General features: G+C 44.2%; 4 protein-coding genes across 18 annotated transcripts in view; 2 read left to right on the top strand and 2 right to left on the bottom strand.

The window, feature by feature from the left end:
* Gfrl (Glial cell line-derived neurotrophic family receptor-like) overlaps window positions 1-15359 on the top strand; it is a 117873-nt gene that overhangs the window by 83227 nt on the left and 19287 nt on the right. For 9 of the 12 annotated variants that reach the window (XM_070206800.1, XM_032439756.2, XM_032439755.2 and 6 more), the window contains exons 3-8: window positions 3213-3335; window positions 9893-10063; window positions 10214-10361; window positions 11471-11598; window positions 13201-13819; window positions 14718-14818. In XM_070206800.1, the coding sequence (XP_070062901.1) occupies window positions 3213-3335; window positions 9893-10063; window positions 10214-10361; window positions 11471-11598; window positions 13201-13819; window positions 14718-14818 (1290 nt within the window). Of the gene's footprint in view, window positions 1-3212; window positions 3336-9412; window positions 9552-9892; window positions 10064-10213; window positions 10362-11470; window positions 11599-13200; window positions 13820-14717; window positions 14819-15359 lie in introns of those variants that run through there. The other 3 variants (XM_032439759.2, XM_032439760.2, XM_032439757.2) reach the window with 2 other exon arrangements.
* On the bottom strand, window positions 929-3034 carry LOC6630394 (serine/threonine-protein phosphatase 2A regulatory subunit B'' subunit gamma). Of its 3 annotated transcripts, none has more exons than XR_011416044.1 (3): window positions 1998-3034; window positions 1581-1803; window positions 929-1512 (listed from the first exon to the last, which is right to left on the bottom strand). XR_011416044.1 is itself a non-coding variant. In XM_002053966.4 (3 exons), exons 1-3 carry the CDS (start codon window positions 3032-3034, stop codon window positions 1422-1424), a joined length of 1344 nt encoding a protein of 447 aa, XP_002054002.2. In that variant the 3' UTR covers window positions 931-1421. The 3 variants fall into 3 exon arrangements, 2 of the variants coding, with proteins under 2 accessions (XP_002054002.2, XP_015027039.1); XM_002053966.4 differs by having other exon boundaries at window positions 931-1512; window positions 1581-1798; window positions 2000-3034; XM_015171553.3 differs by lacking the exon at window positions 929-1512 and having other exon boundaries at window positions 1602-1798.
* On the bottom strand, window positions 4399-5647 carry eIF3g2 (eukaryotic translation initiation factor 3 subunit g2). 2 transcript variants are annotated; one of them, XM_015171552.3, is made up of 2 exons: window positions 5493-5647; window positions 4399-5437 (listed from the first exon to the last, which is right to left on the bottom strand). In XM_015171552.3, exon 2 carries the CDS (start codon window positions 5422-5424, stop codon window positions 4645-4647), a length of 780 nt encoding a protein of 259 aa, XP_015027038.1. In that variant the 5' UTR covers window positions 5425-5437; window positions 5493-5647; the 3' UTR covers window positions 4399-4644. The 2 variants fall into 2 exon arrangements, with proteins under 2 accessions (XP_015027038.1, XP_002054003.1); XM_002053967.4 differs by having other exon boundaries at window positions 4399-5434; window positions 5493-5591.
* Tmlh (Trimethyllysine hydroxylase) lies at window positions 5854-7165 on the top strand. The gene is made up of 2 exons (XM_002053968.4): window positions 5854-6110; window positions 6169-7165. Exons 1-2 carry the CDS (start codon window positions 5918-5920, stop codon window positions 7077-7079), a joined length of 1104 nt encoding a protein of 367 aa, XP_002054004.1. The 5' UTR covers window positions 5854-5917; the 3' UTR covers window positions 7080-7165.

The raw sequence follows: 15359 nt of genomic DNA, 5'->3' as shown, positions 1-15359 counted from the left end.
AAACACTTTGCATACCACAGCGAGGCGAGAGGCCACCCGCACACGTGGCAACTGGGCAACTTTGCCCCCGAATTGCAAGTTGCAAGTTGCCGGTTGCTAGTTGCAGCAATTTTCGTTCGGCATTTTATTTATTTGTATTTCCGCAAACAATTCGAGTGCCGCGACTGCCACAAAACTTTTGACTGTGCGGCATTTGCCACTGTTGCTGCTACTGCAAGTGCGACTGCCACTGCTACAGTTAGCAGCCATTGTTGTTACAGTTACCGCTGGCAGTAGGCCACTTCCTGCAAATGGGGTAACTTCTGTTGCCGTTGCATGCGATTCCTGAATTTTTGAAGGCGTTTCTCTTGCTTGCCTCCTTCCTCCTCCAACGCCAACCACTATTTCTGTTGCCCAAACTGCCGGAGCTGCTTGCAATATGCAAACGGTCATTTCGTTAATGAGCGCCCGGCAACAGCAGGGGCAGCAGGGACAGCAGAAGAAGCTACAACTTTTACTGAGCATCCGCCGGATGGGAACTGGCGAGTGAAGAGCTGCTGGTCACTGGTCGCACATCCTATGGAGATGGACAGCAGCCGAGCGAACGAAGCACCAACTGTGCCCCACACTGACTTTTTATCCAACTGTCTGACTCACTGCCTGCCTGCCAGAATGCCTGGCTGCAAGCCTGCCTGTTTGGCTGAATGACTTGGTTTATTTCTACGTAATGAAATGAAATTGAAATGAATGTTTTATAAACCGTCGCCGGCTAGAAAGAAAGAGACTCTATATTATTCCCGCTCTTACAAGCAGGCAAGAGCCATAAAATTATTATAATCCCAGTGGTGGTAGCAGCAACCGCATGTAGCCACTCACTCGCAGCACTAACATAGATTACGGCAGAAGCAACAAATATCAACTTTAAAGCCAACCAAATTAAATAAATATTTACGGGTGCTGCCAATTTAATAAGCCCAATGCATTAGCTGATACAGTTAGAAATCAATACACAAAAAATTTGCATTTGAAGCTGAAATAGGTAAATATATAGTTAAAACTTGATTGTTTCGGTTTTTTCACAGGAACTAAACACAACGGGTTCATTTGCGTGTTGACATTGGCGGCAGGCTTGAGTTTTTTAAGTGTTATAATGTAGCCAGGTCCTTCAGATGATTACACAACACTGACACTTTTACAAAGCAATATTTTACAGTACTACTCAGAAACAGTGTCGCAAATCAGACAAGTTGCACATAAACTTTAGGTAGTCTGAACGGGCATTTGGTAGTCAAAAGCAGGGCCTGACAATAAGGGGTTGACGCCCCTTATGTGGGAGTGTGTATGCTGTCGTTGTTTGTCTGCACTGGATTTTAATTAAATTTCGCTTAATGTTGTTGGCGCATTTACTTGGGATGCCGCCGTCGTTATGTGGCATGTGCCCATTAAACATGCTGCGGATTGTCGTCGCGATTCTCGTAAGCCCAGAATTTATGAAATTCAATTAATATGGACACTACAGTCTCAGCCTGGCCGCTGCACAGAAAAGGCATGCGTTAAACGTAACCGGTTAAAAAATAAAGGCAAGATAGTACACAGCCTACCAATTGTGCATATCCTGCAGTGTTATCTTGCACGGATCCTTGGGCTTAACCATGTCAAATATCTCATTGTTGAAGTCCTCAAACCTGATTGGCTCAGCATTTAGCACCACCAACTGCTCCTCTATACCCTTGAAGAAGTATTGCAGTGTCTGCATCGTCAGGTAGCCAGTGTGCTGCACGTCCAGCATTCGGAAGATATAGTGCATTGCCGAAGAAGTCTGTGCTGGTAGAGAACGTGCTTTATATTAGCGAGGAACTTATCCACGTCTAGACACAACTTGGTAAATCAGTGTAATACGCTTCTAATGTTAGGAAAATCAGATTGAAAGCAAATGCAAATTTTCCTAGACCGCTCTGGTTCGAGCTTAAAGATAAGCTAAACATACATTTAAACGCACTTAGTGTGCCTAAACTCACACCTGTCGATTCTCCAGTGCGAAAGCGAAGTCCAAAAATGTTTTGTAGTCCATTTCGCCATCGTAAGTGTGGCACTCCTCGAATACGCGATCCAGAAATATAGAAGTGAGCGTGCCTGAGCCATATCCAGCCAGTTCCTGTTTGCTTAGTAAGCCATTATGATCCAAGTCCAGGCTCAGATAGCTGCCATAGACCGCCAACACGGCGGTCATAGAAAAACAGTTAGACTGTGAAGGCTGAGACGATTCCGTTGTGGTTGGCTCGTCGCGCAGTTCCATTAGCTCGTTGATCAGACCCGAAGCGAGCATATCGGTAATACGTATACGACCCGTGCGCAAATGATCGAGAAAAAAGTAAAACCTTTTCACCACGGTGCACACGTAGAACTTCTCAAAAGCGGGCTGCATTTTGTCACGTATCTGCTTCAGTGTTGGAATTATATCCAGAATGTAGTTCTCCATGTCGAACTCACGCAAATAGCCCTGTCCGACCTCATCGTAAAAGGAGAGTCCGATGCGACACTGAGTTAGAAACACCTTGCGCATGGTAAAATTAAAAATGGAGATAATCTCCACGCTGCCGAGGTAAGGCGAATCACTGAGCAGATGGGCAAAGAGCCGAGCCGTGAGATACCTGCGACACTTTTTGCCAATCGCAGACTGCAGCTTGCAGTAGTCATCGTAGTTGATCAGCTGCTGCTTCTTGGCGGTCGTCTCGGTGACATGCTGCTCCAGCTTGTTCCACAGCTCGTTCAGCTCGTCGTTGTCCAACAGCTCCTCGGATTGCTGCTGCAGGAACAGCGAGTGCGCCTCCCTGCGCAATAGATATCGCAACTTATCATCCGGCGGCGGTGGCACATAAAAGAATTGGGGCACATGTTTGTATGATGGATGCTTAACCTGGCTACGTGGCCTAAGCGGCGCATTCTCATCGAAATTTGCCAGCTCCTCGGCGCTTATCTCACGTGTGGAGACCTGAAGACATGCGAACTCCTTCACAAGCTCCGGATCCAATTCCATTATAGCGTTTGTGTCCATTGTAAAATTATTGTTAATCTAATTTGGTTTTACAGATTGACATTTGAAACATATATACAAATGAATAAATGAATTTAGTAACACGTCAATGGTATTTTGTCAGCACATAAAATATTAATAAATATTCGCAAATCGAGTTTATGCTCAATTTTTTAATCATACTTAATTTCATTTTTAGGTTCGACCATTAAAGGCGCCATCGCGATTTTGAATTGCATTTTGGCGCGTCAATTATGCTTTGAGGATCCCTCATGCTCGGCAATTTTGGAAATTATTCCCCGCGTCTGCGGACCCATACCAGGTAAGCTCGAGAGCTTAGCAAATTAATGGCTAAATTCTTGGTTATTTATTTTTTTCGTTACCCAACTTTTTAGCAATAGTTGTATTGGTCCGCAAGCCAAATACGTGCGCATAAATTGTGGTTTTTCAGGTGGGCAACCCTCGAGCATTTTGGTTACGTTGTGGATATGGGGCCATTTGAGGATTAATTTTATTTAGTTGCTTTTCGTGGCTGTTGCTTGCCTCCTGCCCCGCCCCTCTCAGACCGTCTGCCGTGCCGACAACTGTGTAATTATTTTAGCAATTTTTGTGTGCGCCCGCGTGCAATAAAACAGTAAATAACGGTCATATGCTTAAAGCGCAACATAACAGCAACAGCGACAGCAGAAAAAGCGAGTGCCACGAATTAACATTTGAATATTCAAATGCCCCTGAGAACTGACCCACTCGCCAATCGCCCAGCCAACTGCTATTGTGGTTGCTGCTCAGCGGGTGAATGTGCGTGCCAGTCGCACCACTATGAATACACTTGTACACACACACACACACACACACACACACACACATTTAGGTAGACCAAAGTGGGAGGTGCAAAAAGCAAACAAACGGCCAGCAGATGCCCAGCGCCAGCTTGGCCCAAACTCCTGGAATGCCTGCTCCATTGTTGTCGCGCACAAAGGCGAATGAACGAAAAAGTTAATTTATAAATTATTCAGTAATTTGTTTGAGAATTTGCTTTCGTCGCCATCCCCTACACCACCGCACACATATACACACATTCAAGAACAAAGCTCAGAGCTGCAGGTATACATTTCTTATGTATGTGGGTTTCGCTTTGATCCGCCCCCACAGCCCCCACTCCGACGCCAAACGCCGAGCCATTTAAAAGTGTATTTAAGTTCAGTTTGCCGTGCACTACTCCAACGCGAACATCATGAGGCCAGGCCTGTACAAAGGTCACATGACTTTTGGGGTTAGGGGCGTGTTTTGGGGCTTGCGGGGCAGAGTTTTTAGCTGGCTTGTGAGCCCGTGCATAAGACTTTTCTTTTCTTAAATTTAATTATTAATGTTCTAGTCAGCCAATGTCTAGTTGTGTTTCGCCAGCATTTCCTACTCGTCTGTCTTTTATTTAAGTGGCTCTCCATTCGGTTGTATATGTGTGTGTGTGGGAATTTCTTTGTGCTGTCATGTGTAAAAAATTCGCATTTAAAACTGGCATTAACGGATTTACTGGAACTTTTTAGTTTGTTTCAAGTTTGCCTCAATTCCTTCGCAACTTTGCACTTACAGCTGAAGCACAAATGCGCCCGAGCGCCCGAGCATCAGATTAGTTAGTTCTGCGGCTTGGACCACTCTACGCTCAGGATCAAGTGATCGTAACCATGTCCGTTGAGTATTTCGATTGCCTCGGCTGCGTCCTTTCGATATTTGAAGTGGACATAGGCGAATCCTTTGCACAAGCCGGAGTTCTTCTCACGCGCCAGATACATCTTGGTGTATGGGCCAATCTTTTTGACCAACTCCTCGAGATCATCCTCTGTCATCGACTCGGATAAATTGGAAATGCGGACGGCAGATGAATCATCGCGCTCGCGCCCTTTGGCACCGTCCTTCAGGAATGGTGGAACATACTTGCCCGTCTTGTTGGTTTCGCCCACAGCAGCAGTAGCCGCCGCAATTGCCTTGCTTTCCATGTCCATGGAGGTACCCTTGTAGGGACATTTGACTGACCAATGCTCTCCATTGCATATGCGGCACTTGGCCATAGGCTTGCCGGCATCCAGTGGGTCTTGTGCATGCTCAAAGTCCTTGGAGCCCATGTAGTTCATAAGTATCTCATCGGCAACCTTTGTGGTATACGAATTGGGGCCCGGCTTGTCCAGTTTCGAGTCTCCAAACTTAACCCAATTGCGGCGCTTGGCGACTGCCCTCGAGACGATCTTCTTTTCGATCTTGAAGCTGCGCACCACTTTAATCTTCTTGCCCTCATCGTTGAACTTGTACTCGGTGACGTGCTTGTAGTCACCATCCACATACTCCTTGGATGGCGGCAATCCGTCCACATAGTCTGCTTCCACCTCATCGGCCCATGAAGTGATTGCGGCTTTCATATTGTTGTTCCTGCTGTAGCAAAGAATTCATAAATGCGCTAACTTATAGAGTTTTACATATTACTTACCTACAAATTTGTACAAGTTTCTGAAATTATCTCAAATAAATCTAAGTTCTGAACTGCTTCAGCACAGTGCAATGAGTAAAACTTGAAAACTGAGCTTGGGTTCATAGCATATATTTCCACTGCTACTTCGACGGGAATTCAAGATACAGATTTGCTGTTAAATATGTAGAAACAAGTAAGAATCTTCCAGTCAGAATATTTTTAGCTTGATCTTCACACTGGGGTAAAATTTGATAGCTAACCACTTTGAACTATGGCATTCTTTCCCCAACGAAATAGTACTTTTTTTTTTAAGTGTAGGCCGCTCGCAACATTTCCCATTGATAAGAACATACGATTCTTGCCCACCGCTTATCTGTTGCGCTGTCAGTTGATCAACTCACTTCACTACGGATCAGTCGAGTGTCGCTGAGCAAAATATTTGGATGTTGCAGTTAACGCATTCCAAGACAGGCAAAAGCCTGGAGATTGATGAGTTCTGGCTACGGGATCACTGTCGCTGCGGGGAGTGTCTCAACACAGAGACGAATCAGCGACGTTATGATCTTCTGGATTTGCCTGTTGATGTGCACGTGCTGAAGCACAACTGGCAGACGACGGAGCAGCTCGTGGTGGAATGTAAGTATTTATGGAGCCGGTCAAATGCCCTGCTTATGCTTGTCTACACACCAACAAGGGAGCGATGGGCATCGTTCAACTTACGACTGGGCATTCATCTATGAATCGCAGCTGGAGCAGCTGATAAGCCGGCGTACAAAGTCCACGGCGCTGACGCCCTGGAACCGCACTATTGTGCTACAGAATGAGCGGCATCTGCGCTTCGCGCTGCCCGCGCTGGTGGTCAGCGATGAGCAGGTCGAGCAGCTGGTAGCCGCGCTGGTGCGCTATGGCATTGTTTTTATAGATGACGTGGCGGCCACGCCCACAATGACTGAGCTGGCGCTCCGCCGTTGCTTTCCGTTGATGAAGACCTTCTTTGGCGAGATGTGGACCTTCAGCGATAAGCGGGACCATGCGGATACGGCATACACACAACTCTATTTGGGCTCACACACGGACAACACATACTTTTGCGATGCAGCTGGACTACAGGCGCTGCACTGCATCGAGCATTCCGCTGACGGCACAGGCGGCGAGAACTTTTTTGTCGATGGGCTGCACGTGGTGCACGAGCTGCGTCGCCGCTTTCCCGAGGCTTACGAGTTACTGTGTCGCGTGCCAGTGCCAGCTGAGTATATCGAACAGGGCGAACACCATTGCCACACAGCGCCTATCATACGCATCGATCCGCTAACCGGCGCGTTGCTTCAGCTACGCCTTAATGTATACGATCGCGCTGTGTTCAACACGCTGCCCCAACGTGAGATGGCCAACTTCTATGCCAGCCTGCGCCAGCTGCTGCAGCTGGTGCGCGACGAGGAGCAACAGTGGCACCTCAAGCTGCTGCCTGGCAGCATTGTCATCTTTGATAATTGGCGCGTGCTCCATGGCCGCCACGCCTATACGGGTCGTCGCACAATGAGCGGCGCATATGTGCAACGTACCGATTTCCAGAGCAAGGCGCGCACACTTGGTATCATCGATTAGCTGCAGTCGTGATCTCAAATGTCAAATGGCAATGGCCAATTGCAATTCGGTCGTGAATACATGATAATAAAAAATTACGATTGCAATCGCTGTACAATGTCTAATTCTTAGTCGAAACAAGAAACAAATATCATTTGGCATTTGTTTTTATGGCAAATGTCTCATACGAGCTTCTGCTCTCTAGACACGTGAGTGTGTGTGTGTGTGTGCTTGTGTGTATGTTCTTGTAGCCAACAAAATGGCGTTTGGCGTCAGCAAAACAAACGTAAAACGCACTTTCAACTTTTTCATTTAAAAACTGAAATTACTTTTTTGGTTGTTGCTGGCAGGATTTTGCTTGGAAGATGGGGTAGGAGAAGTTTAATGGCTGTCGTATTGTCCTTTAAATGTCCTCAAAATATGTACATATATTGCACACGTGAAAGCAGACCGAAAACACTTTAAGCCAACACGCTCCGAGCCGGCCTGAATATTTATGATAATTGCATTTTATGCGGCGTTTCTGTTGCTCTTTCTCTTACCGCTTTTATGCGGCGACATGACCGCATTGAAGCCTTTAAAAGCAGGCGCTCAGTCTCGATGTCTCCCCCCTGTCGCTCGCTCATTTCTCTATCTCTCTGCCGGCAATAAATATTTTGACAAGCAACGGCGCGTTGCCGTGCGGGTCCTGCTTCCAGCTGCTGCAGTCGTTGCATACTTTTTGACGTTCTTCTCATGTGGCACGGCTCGAGCTGCAGCTGCTTGCGTGTGCCTGTGTGTCTCTATGTGTGTGTGCGTTTGTGTGGGTTGTGTTCGCATTTTTGCGTTCACTTTGTGCAGTCGCCGATAGTTCAATGAAATCAGCAAGCAGCCAACTGCATACAAGGCAAACAACTACCCACACCCACACACACGCACCCACACACACACACATACACACACGATATACACTCGCTTTTACTCAAGGCACGCCTGTTTAATATGACAAAAGGACATGGATTGTATGGCGTCTCTTATGCCGATCAAACAATATTGTAAAAAATGTTACATACAAAGGCGGCGGCAACGCAAAGACAAAAGTTTACTTAATTTAATTAATTGCATGCTGAAGCTGTTCAAATAAATGCTATCATATTTTATACAAAGTGGAGTTCTCATTGGGGGCCGCATAACGTGATCAGATTTTCGTTTGATGGCAAACTAAATAAATGCCACATAAATTTCATCTAGTGCACAAATTTATGGCAAAACCATCCAGCAATAAAATGCCGAAAAAAAAAGTATATTTTGTGTGTATAGCGAAGGCAAACAAACAACAAGCTAAAATCAAATAAAATCGAGCCAAAAGGTCGACACACACACACACACACATACACACGCATATTCGCTTTTTCGCCATATTGGCAACAACAAAGAAATCATCGAACCAATTCAGCGACCAACTCAACAACCGGAAACGCGTTTCGTATAAAAACGAATTGAGGACTTAGCGTTAACGGTAAAAGGGCGAAAAAAAATAATGCGAGGTTAACAGTTACTGCAAATGGCGTCAGTTGATGATGGCGTCGAGGCATAAAAACCACTTGCCTGATTTTATAGTCCCTCACACACATACACGGAATCAAAGGTAGTAACAAAAAGCAAAAAAAAAAAAAAACAAACAAGAGCTTAAAAACTGCAGTTCGTTTAGTCAAGTCGGAAAATATACCCCCCTCACTGCTGGGCAAGCTGCGAATGGCTTCTAATTGAGGCTGTAGCACACACTGCAGTGTGTTGGCCAACAACAACAATTGCGGTAGTTCAAGTGTTGGCCATGTCATAAATATGATGAATGCCTGCGAAAAATGTCACTTGTTGCGTAGTTCGTAGAGACCACCGCACCCCTTACAAATTGCCAGTGGGCATGAGGCCAGGCAGGCAACTTTATGTTCGAGTAGCAAATAATCATGTCCGGGTTCGGGAGCAGCCAACGGGTCGTATGAGTGACATGAGCAATGGGCCGTCCAGCTCATATGCTGACCATTGGCCATTGTCCGGACGTTGCGGCAGTTGGTTTGCTTTGCTTTTTGGCGATTTTACGGCTTATGGGCAGCCACAGTCGTGTCGGTGTATATGAGTGTGCGTGCTGCGTGTGTGTGTGTGTGTGTGTGTGTGTGTGGGTGTGTTTCTGAAGTGTAGTCGTAGTCGAGTTTATTAGTAGGGCTTATGTTTTATGGTCAAAGGGACAATGGATGGCCAACAGATGTTTGTTCGCCTTTTGTTTGTTTCGACACCCACACCGCCCCACTCGTTCAATGAGTGCGAATGAGTGAGTGTGTGTGAGTAAGTGGATAGCAGTAGTTGTCATATGCTCGAATAAGCTGTCATATATGAAACATAATTTATTATGTTATAAAATATTATCGGATCTCTCTCACAACGGGCACACGCTGGCTGCTCGCTTCATTGGCCGCTTAAATCGACTATTTTGTTGGGGACTCAATTATTCATATTGTTGGTGCCACAGTTCTTGTTGTTTTTGTTGTTGTTTATTGTTGTTATTGTCGTTGGGTATTATGACATGTGTTTGGTTTGTAGTTGTCCGTTTGCGCTGCCGCTTGTTTGCTCGCTTGCCTGCCATTTATAACAACTGTCAACTGGCTACAACTTGGATAATCGATGTGAGCAGCGATTCCAAATTGGACAGGACAATATGGACATGGACACGTCCAGCGAAATGTCAAAGCTTAAGCGCTGCTGCCATTTATAGATCATTAAACATAACTATCTCTCTTACTCGCACTGCTACGTTTGACTGTTATTTAACTAGCTTGTTTCTTTTATTGTCCTTGTAGTGTCCTGCAGCACGGTGACGGTTACTAAATGCCAAGCGGCACTTCGCACGTTGCAGGCGTTTCAATTCTTTCGTCCCACCTGCCTGTGCAAGGAGCCTGGCATGGATCCCGATTGCAATCATTTTCGGGATTTTCTGTTCGATCATCCTTGCGGATTTGTGCTTAAAAAAGGTAAGTGCCACCAAACAGGGGAGCGTTGTGGTTTTCCCCAGACCATGAGCACTTCCGAAAGGCTACACTTTAAAGTTTATCCGTATTTAATTGATTTACCTAGACTAACACAAATTTCCGTTTCGCTGCTTTCGTTAATCCTTGCCACAGCCGAAAAGGATCCCTATCCGATTGATGCTCTGCCCACGTGCAATCATGCGCTGTCCGTGTGCCAGCAGGAACGCAAATGCCTAAAGCTCTTTGAGGATTTTAAGACGCACTGCAAGGTGCGCGACAATAAGTGCAAAATGGAAAACAGGTGAGTGGATAGCACTAATGAAAATGGGAATCTCTGTTAAGTACAGATAAGAAGGTTAATAAGAATACCAAAAGCAGAGAATGAAACCGAAAGAGAAGAGAGCCGGACTTCAGCCAATACAGCAATAATGTAATCTATACAGTAAAGTCCACCGTATCAATTATAATTATTGATTATTCAGTTTGCATATTAAGCAATAGCGTCGCTCCATATTCGATATACAGCAGCTGCTTTGCCGCTTATTGGTGAAAATTGGGAAGCGAATGCTAATTAGAACAACAGCACAAAAAGTGCACCATCGCAGTCTGTAAACTTGGTGAAGAAAAAAAATCATTCAATTAAATTGTTTGGTTTAATGAGAAAATTGATTTTGTTGCTGTTGATGCCACTCGACTTGAGTATCCTAGCTTGTTGCCACAAAAACTTTGCAACGGCAACAGGAGAAGCAACATTTAATTTCGATATTCGACATACGTATACAGAGAGCGAAAGAGAAAGGGAGTGCGAAAGGGAACTAGAGAAAGCCTTGGCGCCCAACTTCAAGTAACAGCAGCAAAATGAAATTTCCTGCTAGCTGAGTTCTTGCTGCTTCCTGCAGCCTTCACATATCCTTGCTGACGCCACTTCCTTATGGCGCCTGGCTCAATACCCTCGAATACAAACGTTCTGAATGTTTTAATAACTCGAAATGACTTTTTGCGGCGGTCTCGACGCGGTCTTTGGCCTCGCTGTAAGTTTCACTGCCGCCGTCTAAACTTTCAACACGCACAGCCCCCAATCCACCCCCGTCAACCGCCAACTGCTGCCAACCATCCGATAAAATATTAATTGAACTGCCGTATGTATGCATTTTTGATGCAATTGCCAATTTTAAAGTTTGCTGCGCCGAGCGGAAGTCGAGTCTTTGGTCGAGCTTAGGGGTTTAATTCGCAGAGTTCACTCTTTTCAGAGGGTCGGCGGTAGGGCTTAATATGAATTCAATTAGCTTAGCCGTGGTGGTTGCGGGTTGAGCTAGCCGCTGCTGCTGCTGCTGCTGTTCCTGCTGGTACTGTTGCGGTTATTAACCAAATAACTCTACTAAATGCGAAACTTTTCATTTTATTTTTAAGGGATGCCTGTCATGATGCCTGGACTAATCTACGCCTATCGCCCATGTTCGGCTGTATCTGCCCAAATAATCATATGAAAAAGCGCTGTGATCGTATTTTTAATATTGTTAATCACAATCCGTGTGTGGGTAAGTTTTCAGGCAATAGCTGATACTAAAAGAACAACAACAACAACAAGTACAACAACAGCTCCAACAATAACACAAATCCTCAAAAACGCGTTAAGTGCTGAACATTCGTCGACATGCAAAGAAAAACGTTTTAATTTAATCTCTTCAAACATTAAAACTTTCTTATAAATATGGTTTGAAAAAAAAGGAAAAAGCAAAACCATAATGAGTACCTATCTAATAAAATGTTTTAAGTTCTTTTCAACACAAATGAATTTATCTTAAGTTCCGTCTACTTTTAATTTCAATTAAGATTTCCATTTCGTACTCTTATTATTTTCTTTTTTGGTACCTTGTGAACCGCTCAAAACTGAAACTAGCCTAATAATTTTAGTAATATAAAAACCAATGAAAAAATTACCTGAAACTAAAATCGCACGCTTTTGCATCAAACCAAAACAATAAAAAAATTATAAATAAATTAGTCAAAAAATTAATGATACCCACATTTGCGTGATTTGCGATCAGTAAACAACATTTTAGCAATATGCCTATATCAGTACATAAATATATGGTTATACTATACGTATTAGCAATGCTCAATAATATCGTAAAAATCACGTATACGTACATACTATATATATGTAAGCCTAAGCTGCCGTGTTTACTGTCACCGCTCTATCTCCCTCGCTCTCTCCTATCTCTCTCTCTCTCTATCTCTCTCTATAAATATACATGTATACATACAAATTGCTCTCTTCGCTCACACTATTTAACTATCAAAGCATCGTAATATCGAACTAAGTATTATATAATAGATAGCAGTAAGCGTTACCCAAATACCCCCACCTAACTGCCAGCCAATTGAACTTGATATGTCACTCGCTAACTGGTTCTGTTACTGTGCTTTATATAGACTTATATTGATATTAATATTGATTAATTGATTGATTGCACCACAATACAAAAAGAAAACACCCCTTAGAACTATCAACTAATGCTATCAAATGCTGGTAACTGTAAAACTTATTATTATTTTAAACGTAATCGCTGCTGTACTTACTAACTCCCGCCTCTGTCTTTATGGTATACAAATCTCAATATTTACTTACACCACTTAGGGCAGGCTTAGCAGGGCTACTTGTTTAGGTTCCACATTACTTTCTCTACTCGGTAGACTCTCAGCTTAGTCAATGCTTTTTCGCGCTGCACCAAAAAAAAAAAAAAGGAAACATTATCTACACTATTTCGACCAACCCAAACTAAAACGTTACCTCAATTTCAAATTTAAGCTCGAGTTCAACTCAATTTGGGCTAATTCGTGTACACGTTCAGCTGGCGCTTTTGGGTCACTTCCACACCTCGCCAGCAGCTGCACAAGCACCAGCAACAGCACGACCGCAACCCGCACCCTTGGATTAAATGCACCCTAGGCACTAATAGCACTAATTAAATAAGCGTACCCGCACCACTCACTACACCCACGCTACTCACACCACTACGCACACTACCCACACCTGATGCGAATTTGCACCTTTTTGGCACTAAACTGTTTTTGCACCTCACGCATGCCTGCGCCCGACCCCAACCCGCTCTTTCCCGCACTTTGGCTCTTTGCAGATAGAATAATATTTTTCCCCAACGGTTTGCCAAAGCTGAAACCAAAGCCGAAAACGAAGCCGAAGCCAACGCGCAAACAGAAACAAAAGCACGGACCACGCATCGGCCACGCCCTTAATGGCACCGAGCTCTTGTCGAACAACATCGAGTACCAGTACCATGACGAGCCAAACAACGGGCACAGAATGGGCCAGGAGAGCCAGTTGGCCGAGGAGGGAGAAGAGGATCTGGCGGAAGATGATGAGGATTCGGATGATGATGACTATGATGATCGCATACGCGCTGAAATTTATTCCAACTATCCGCATTATCTGCACCCACCGTCGTGGGGCATTAACAATCCGTTGGTGCTGGCCTCGCACAGTCCGCATACCTCGGAGGACGATGATGTGGTTGTCGAAGTGCCCACCACCACACGACATGGCCACAAGAAGCAGCCGCTGGATGAGATGGAGCGCAGTGTTGTGGACGATGTTGTGGTGGTAGTTGATGCTGGTCCTGGGCCGCATCAGCACACGCACACGCGGCCACACACGCACACCTACTATGCCCATGGCATGGAGCCATCGACCACCGTGGGAACCATTGGATCCATTGGATCCTCTTCGAGTTCGCCTAAGTATGCAGCAGCGTTTATGATTCGGCCTGGCCGAGCTCAAGTCGGCATCTTTAAGCCGGCAACTTTGCAAAAACTTTCACATATGACTGCCTGAATGAGGAACCGCTTTAACCCACCACCACCGCCCTCTTGGTGAAGCACATTCCACGTCTAGCAAGGCAATCCTTTCATTAACTCAGCCAAAACTCTTTTAACCACAGCAACGGCTGCAGCTAAAAACTTTATGCAGCAAAGCTTTTAAAATAATTGACTCACTTGGGTATACCACAATTTCCGGTTAACAGCCAACAGTAGTCGACTAATGAATAAGCCCAACAACAACAACAAATACACAACAACAATGGGCAACAAACAAATAAATATAGACCTGGCCGGTTCGAGCTCTCCCCGCCTGCACCCTGGGCACTGGTTGGGCATTTAAATACTTAATCGACTCCTAATGCATGCCATCTTAATAAATATTCAAACGATGCCTTCTGCACTGAGTATAAACAGCTTTCGGAGATGGTATTTCTGAGTTGTCCGGCCATCCCTTGCGGATGGCCAAAAATTAATTTATAATGCCTGCAGCTTTGTCAATTGCCGTTTGGCAGTAGCGGATGTGCAAAGTCAACCGACTCTGGCTTGTAATGCTTTAAGCCGATTTGTGTCAGTATGAGATCATTTTCTATATGAATTAACAGCAGTTATGTCCTTAACAAAATGTCCTTATGCAGCACAACAAAGCAACAATCAGACACTGATATGCACATGCACATGCACATGCACATGCACATGCACTTGCTATGCGGACCAAAGCTAATTAGCTTACTTCGCTCCACACACACACAAGCACACCTAACAATTTCATCTATTTGTAATTTGCACTTAATTTCGTAATACTTGCAACTTCATTTAGCACTGGCACCAACACGCACAATACTGCACATCTTGGCGATTTAGTCGCCGGTAGCGATATAACCCACCGCACCCACTCCGCCGGCACCATGGAAGAGAGAGGTAAGTAAATAAATAATTGACATTATTGAATGAATGAAATGCACTTAAATTAAGCTTCCAATTAAATGGGCTTCAATTCATGGGGCTCTCTTTCTCCTCTTTTGGTATCCAACTCTTCAATAATGCACTTGCATCTCAAAGCAAAATCTATTTATTGGGCGAATTAATAATCAGTAACATTTAAAATTTAATTTAATAACGTACTAAGTACTTTGTCACACTTAGGTGCTTAACAATAGGAATTGTTTAAACTAAAAAGGTTTTTTTTATAATAATAATGTGAATAATCCTTTTTAGAAGGCTAATTCAACATAATTTTGCAATCATTTTATTGTAAACAGAGTTTTATATTTGTTAAGCACTATTTTTTTTTAAATGTTTTAAAACTTTTATATGTGTGTTCAGTTTATTTACATATTGCATATTTTAGTATAAAATATTTTAAGCTTTTAAGTTTTAATTTAGTTAAAACTTTCAGAAAATGTTTATTGTAAACATCTGTTGCTATTTCTGAGTAAACAGTTTTACATTGTTGCTCTCG

This window comes from Drosophila virilis, chromosome 2, assembly GCF_030788295.1.
Source record: "Drosophila virilis strain 15010-1051.87 chromosome 2, Dvir_AGI_RSII-ME, whole genome shotgun sequence".
In the NCBI taxonomy this organism is placed as follows: Eukaryota; Metazoa; Arthropoda; class Insecta; order Diptera; family Drosophilidae; genus Drosophila; species Drosophila virilis.
Note: the sequence above shows the minus strand (reverse complement) of the source record. Positions and strands in the feature narration are given on the sequence as shown.

Bases quoted from the DNA above. Each gene is read 5' to 3' on its own strand.
- LOC6630394 (XM_002053966.4), bottom strand. From the start codon at position 3,034: ATGGACACAAACGCTATAATGGAATTGGATCCGGAGCTTGTGAAGGAG. The intron at 1,799-1,999 runs GTGTGAGTTTAG...CTACCAGCACAG, and splicing joins TCGCACTGGAGAATCGACAG to ACTTCTTCGGCAATGCACTA. The intron at 1,513-1,580 runs GTAGGCTGTGTA...TTTTCTGTGCAG, and splicing joins CTGCAGGATATGCACAATTG to CGGCCAGGCTGAGACTGTAG.
- eIF3g2 (XM_015171552.3), bottom strand. From the start codon at position 5,424: ATGAAAGCCGCAATCACTTCATGGGCCGATGAGGTGGAAGCAGACTAT.
- Tmlh (XM_002053968.4), top strand. From the start codon at position 5,918: ATGTTGCAGTTAACGCATTCCAAGACAGGCAAAAGCCTGGAGATTGAT. The intron at 6,111-6,168 runs GTAAGTATTTAT...CACACCAACAAG, and splicing joins GGAGCAGCTCGTGGTGGAAT to GGAGCGATGGGCATCGTTCA.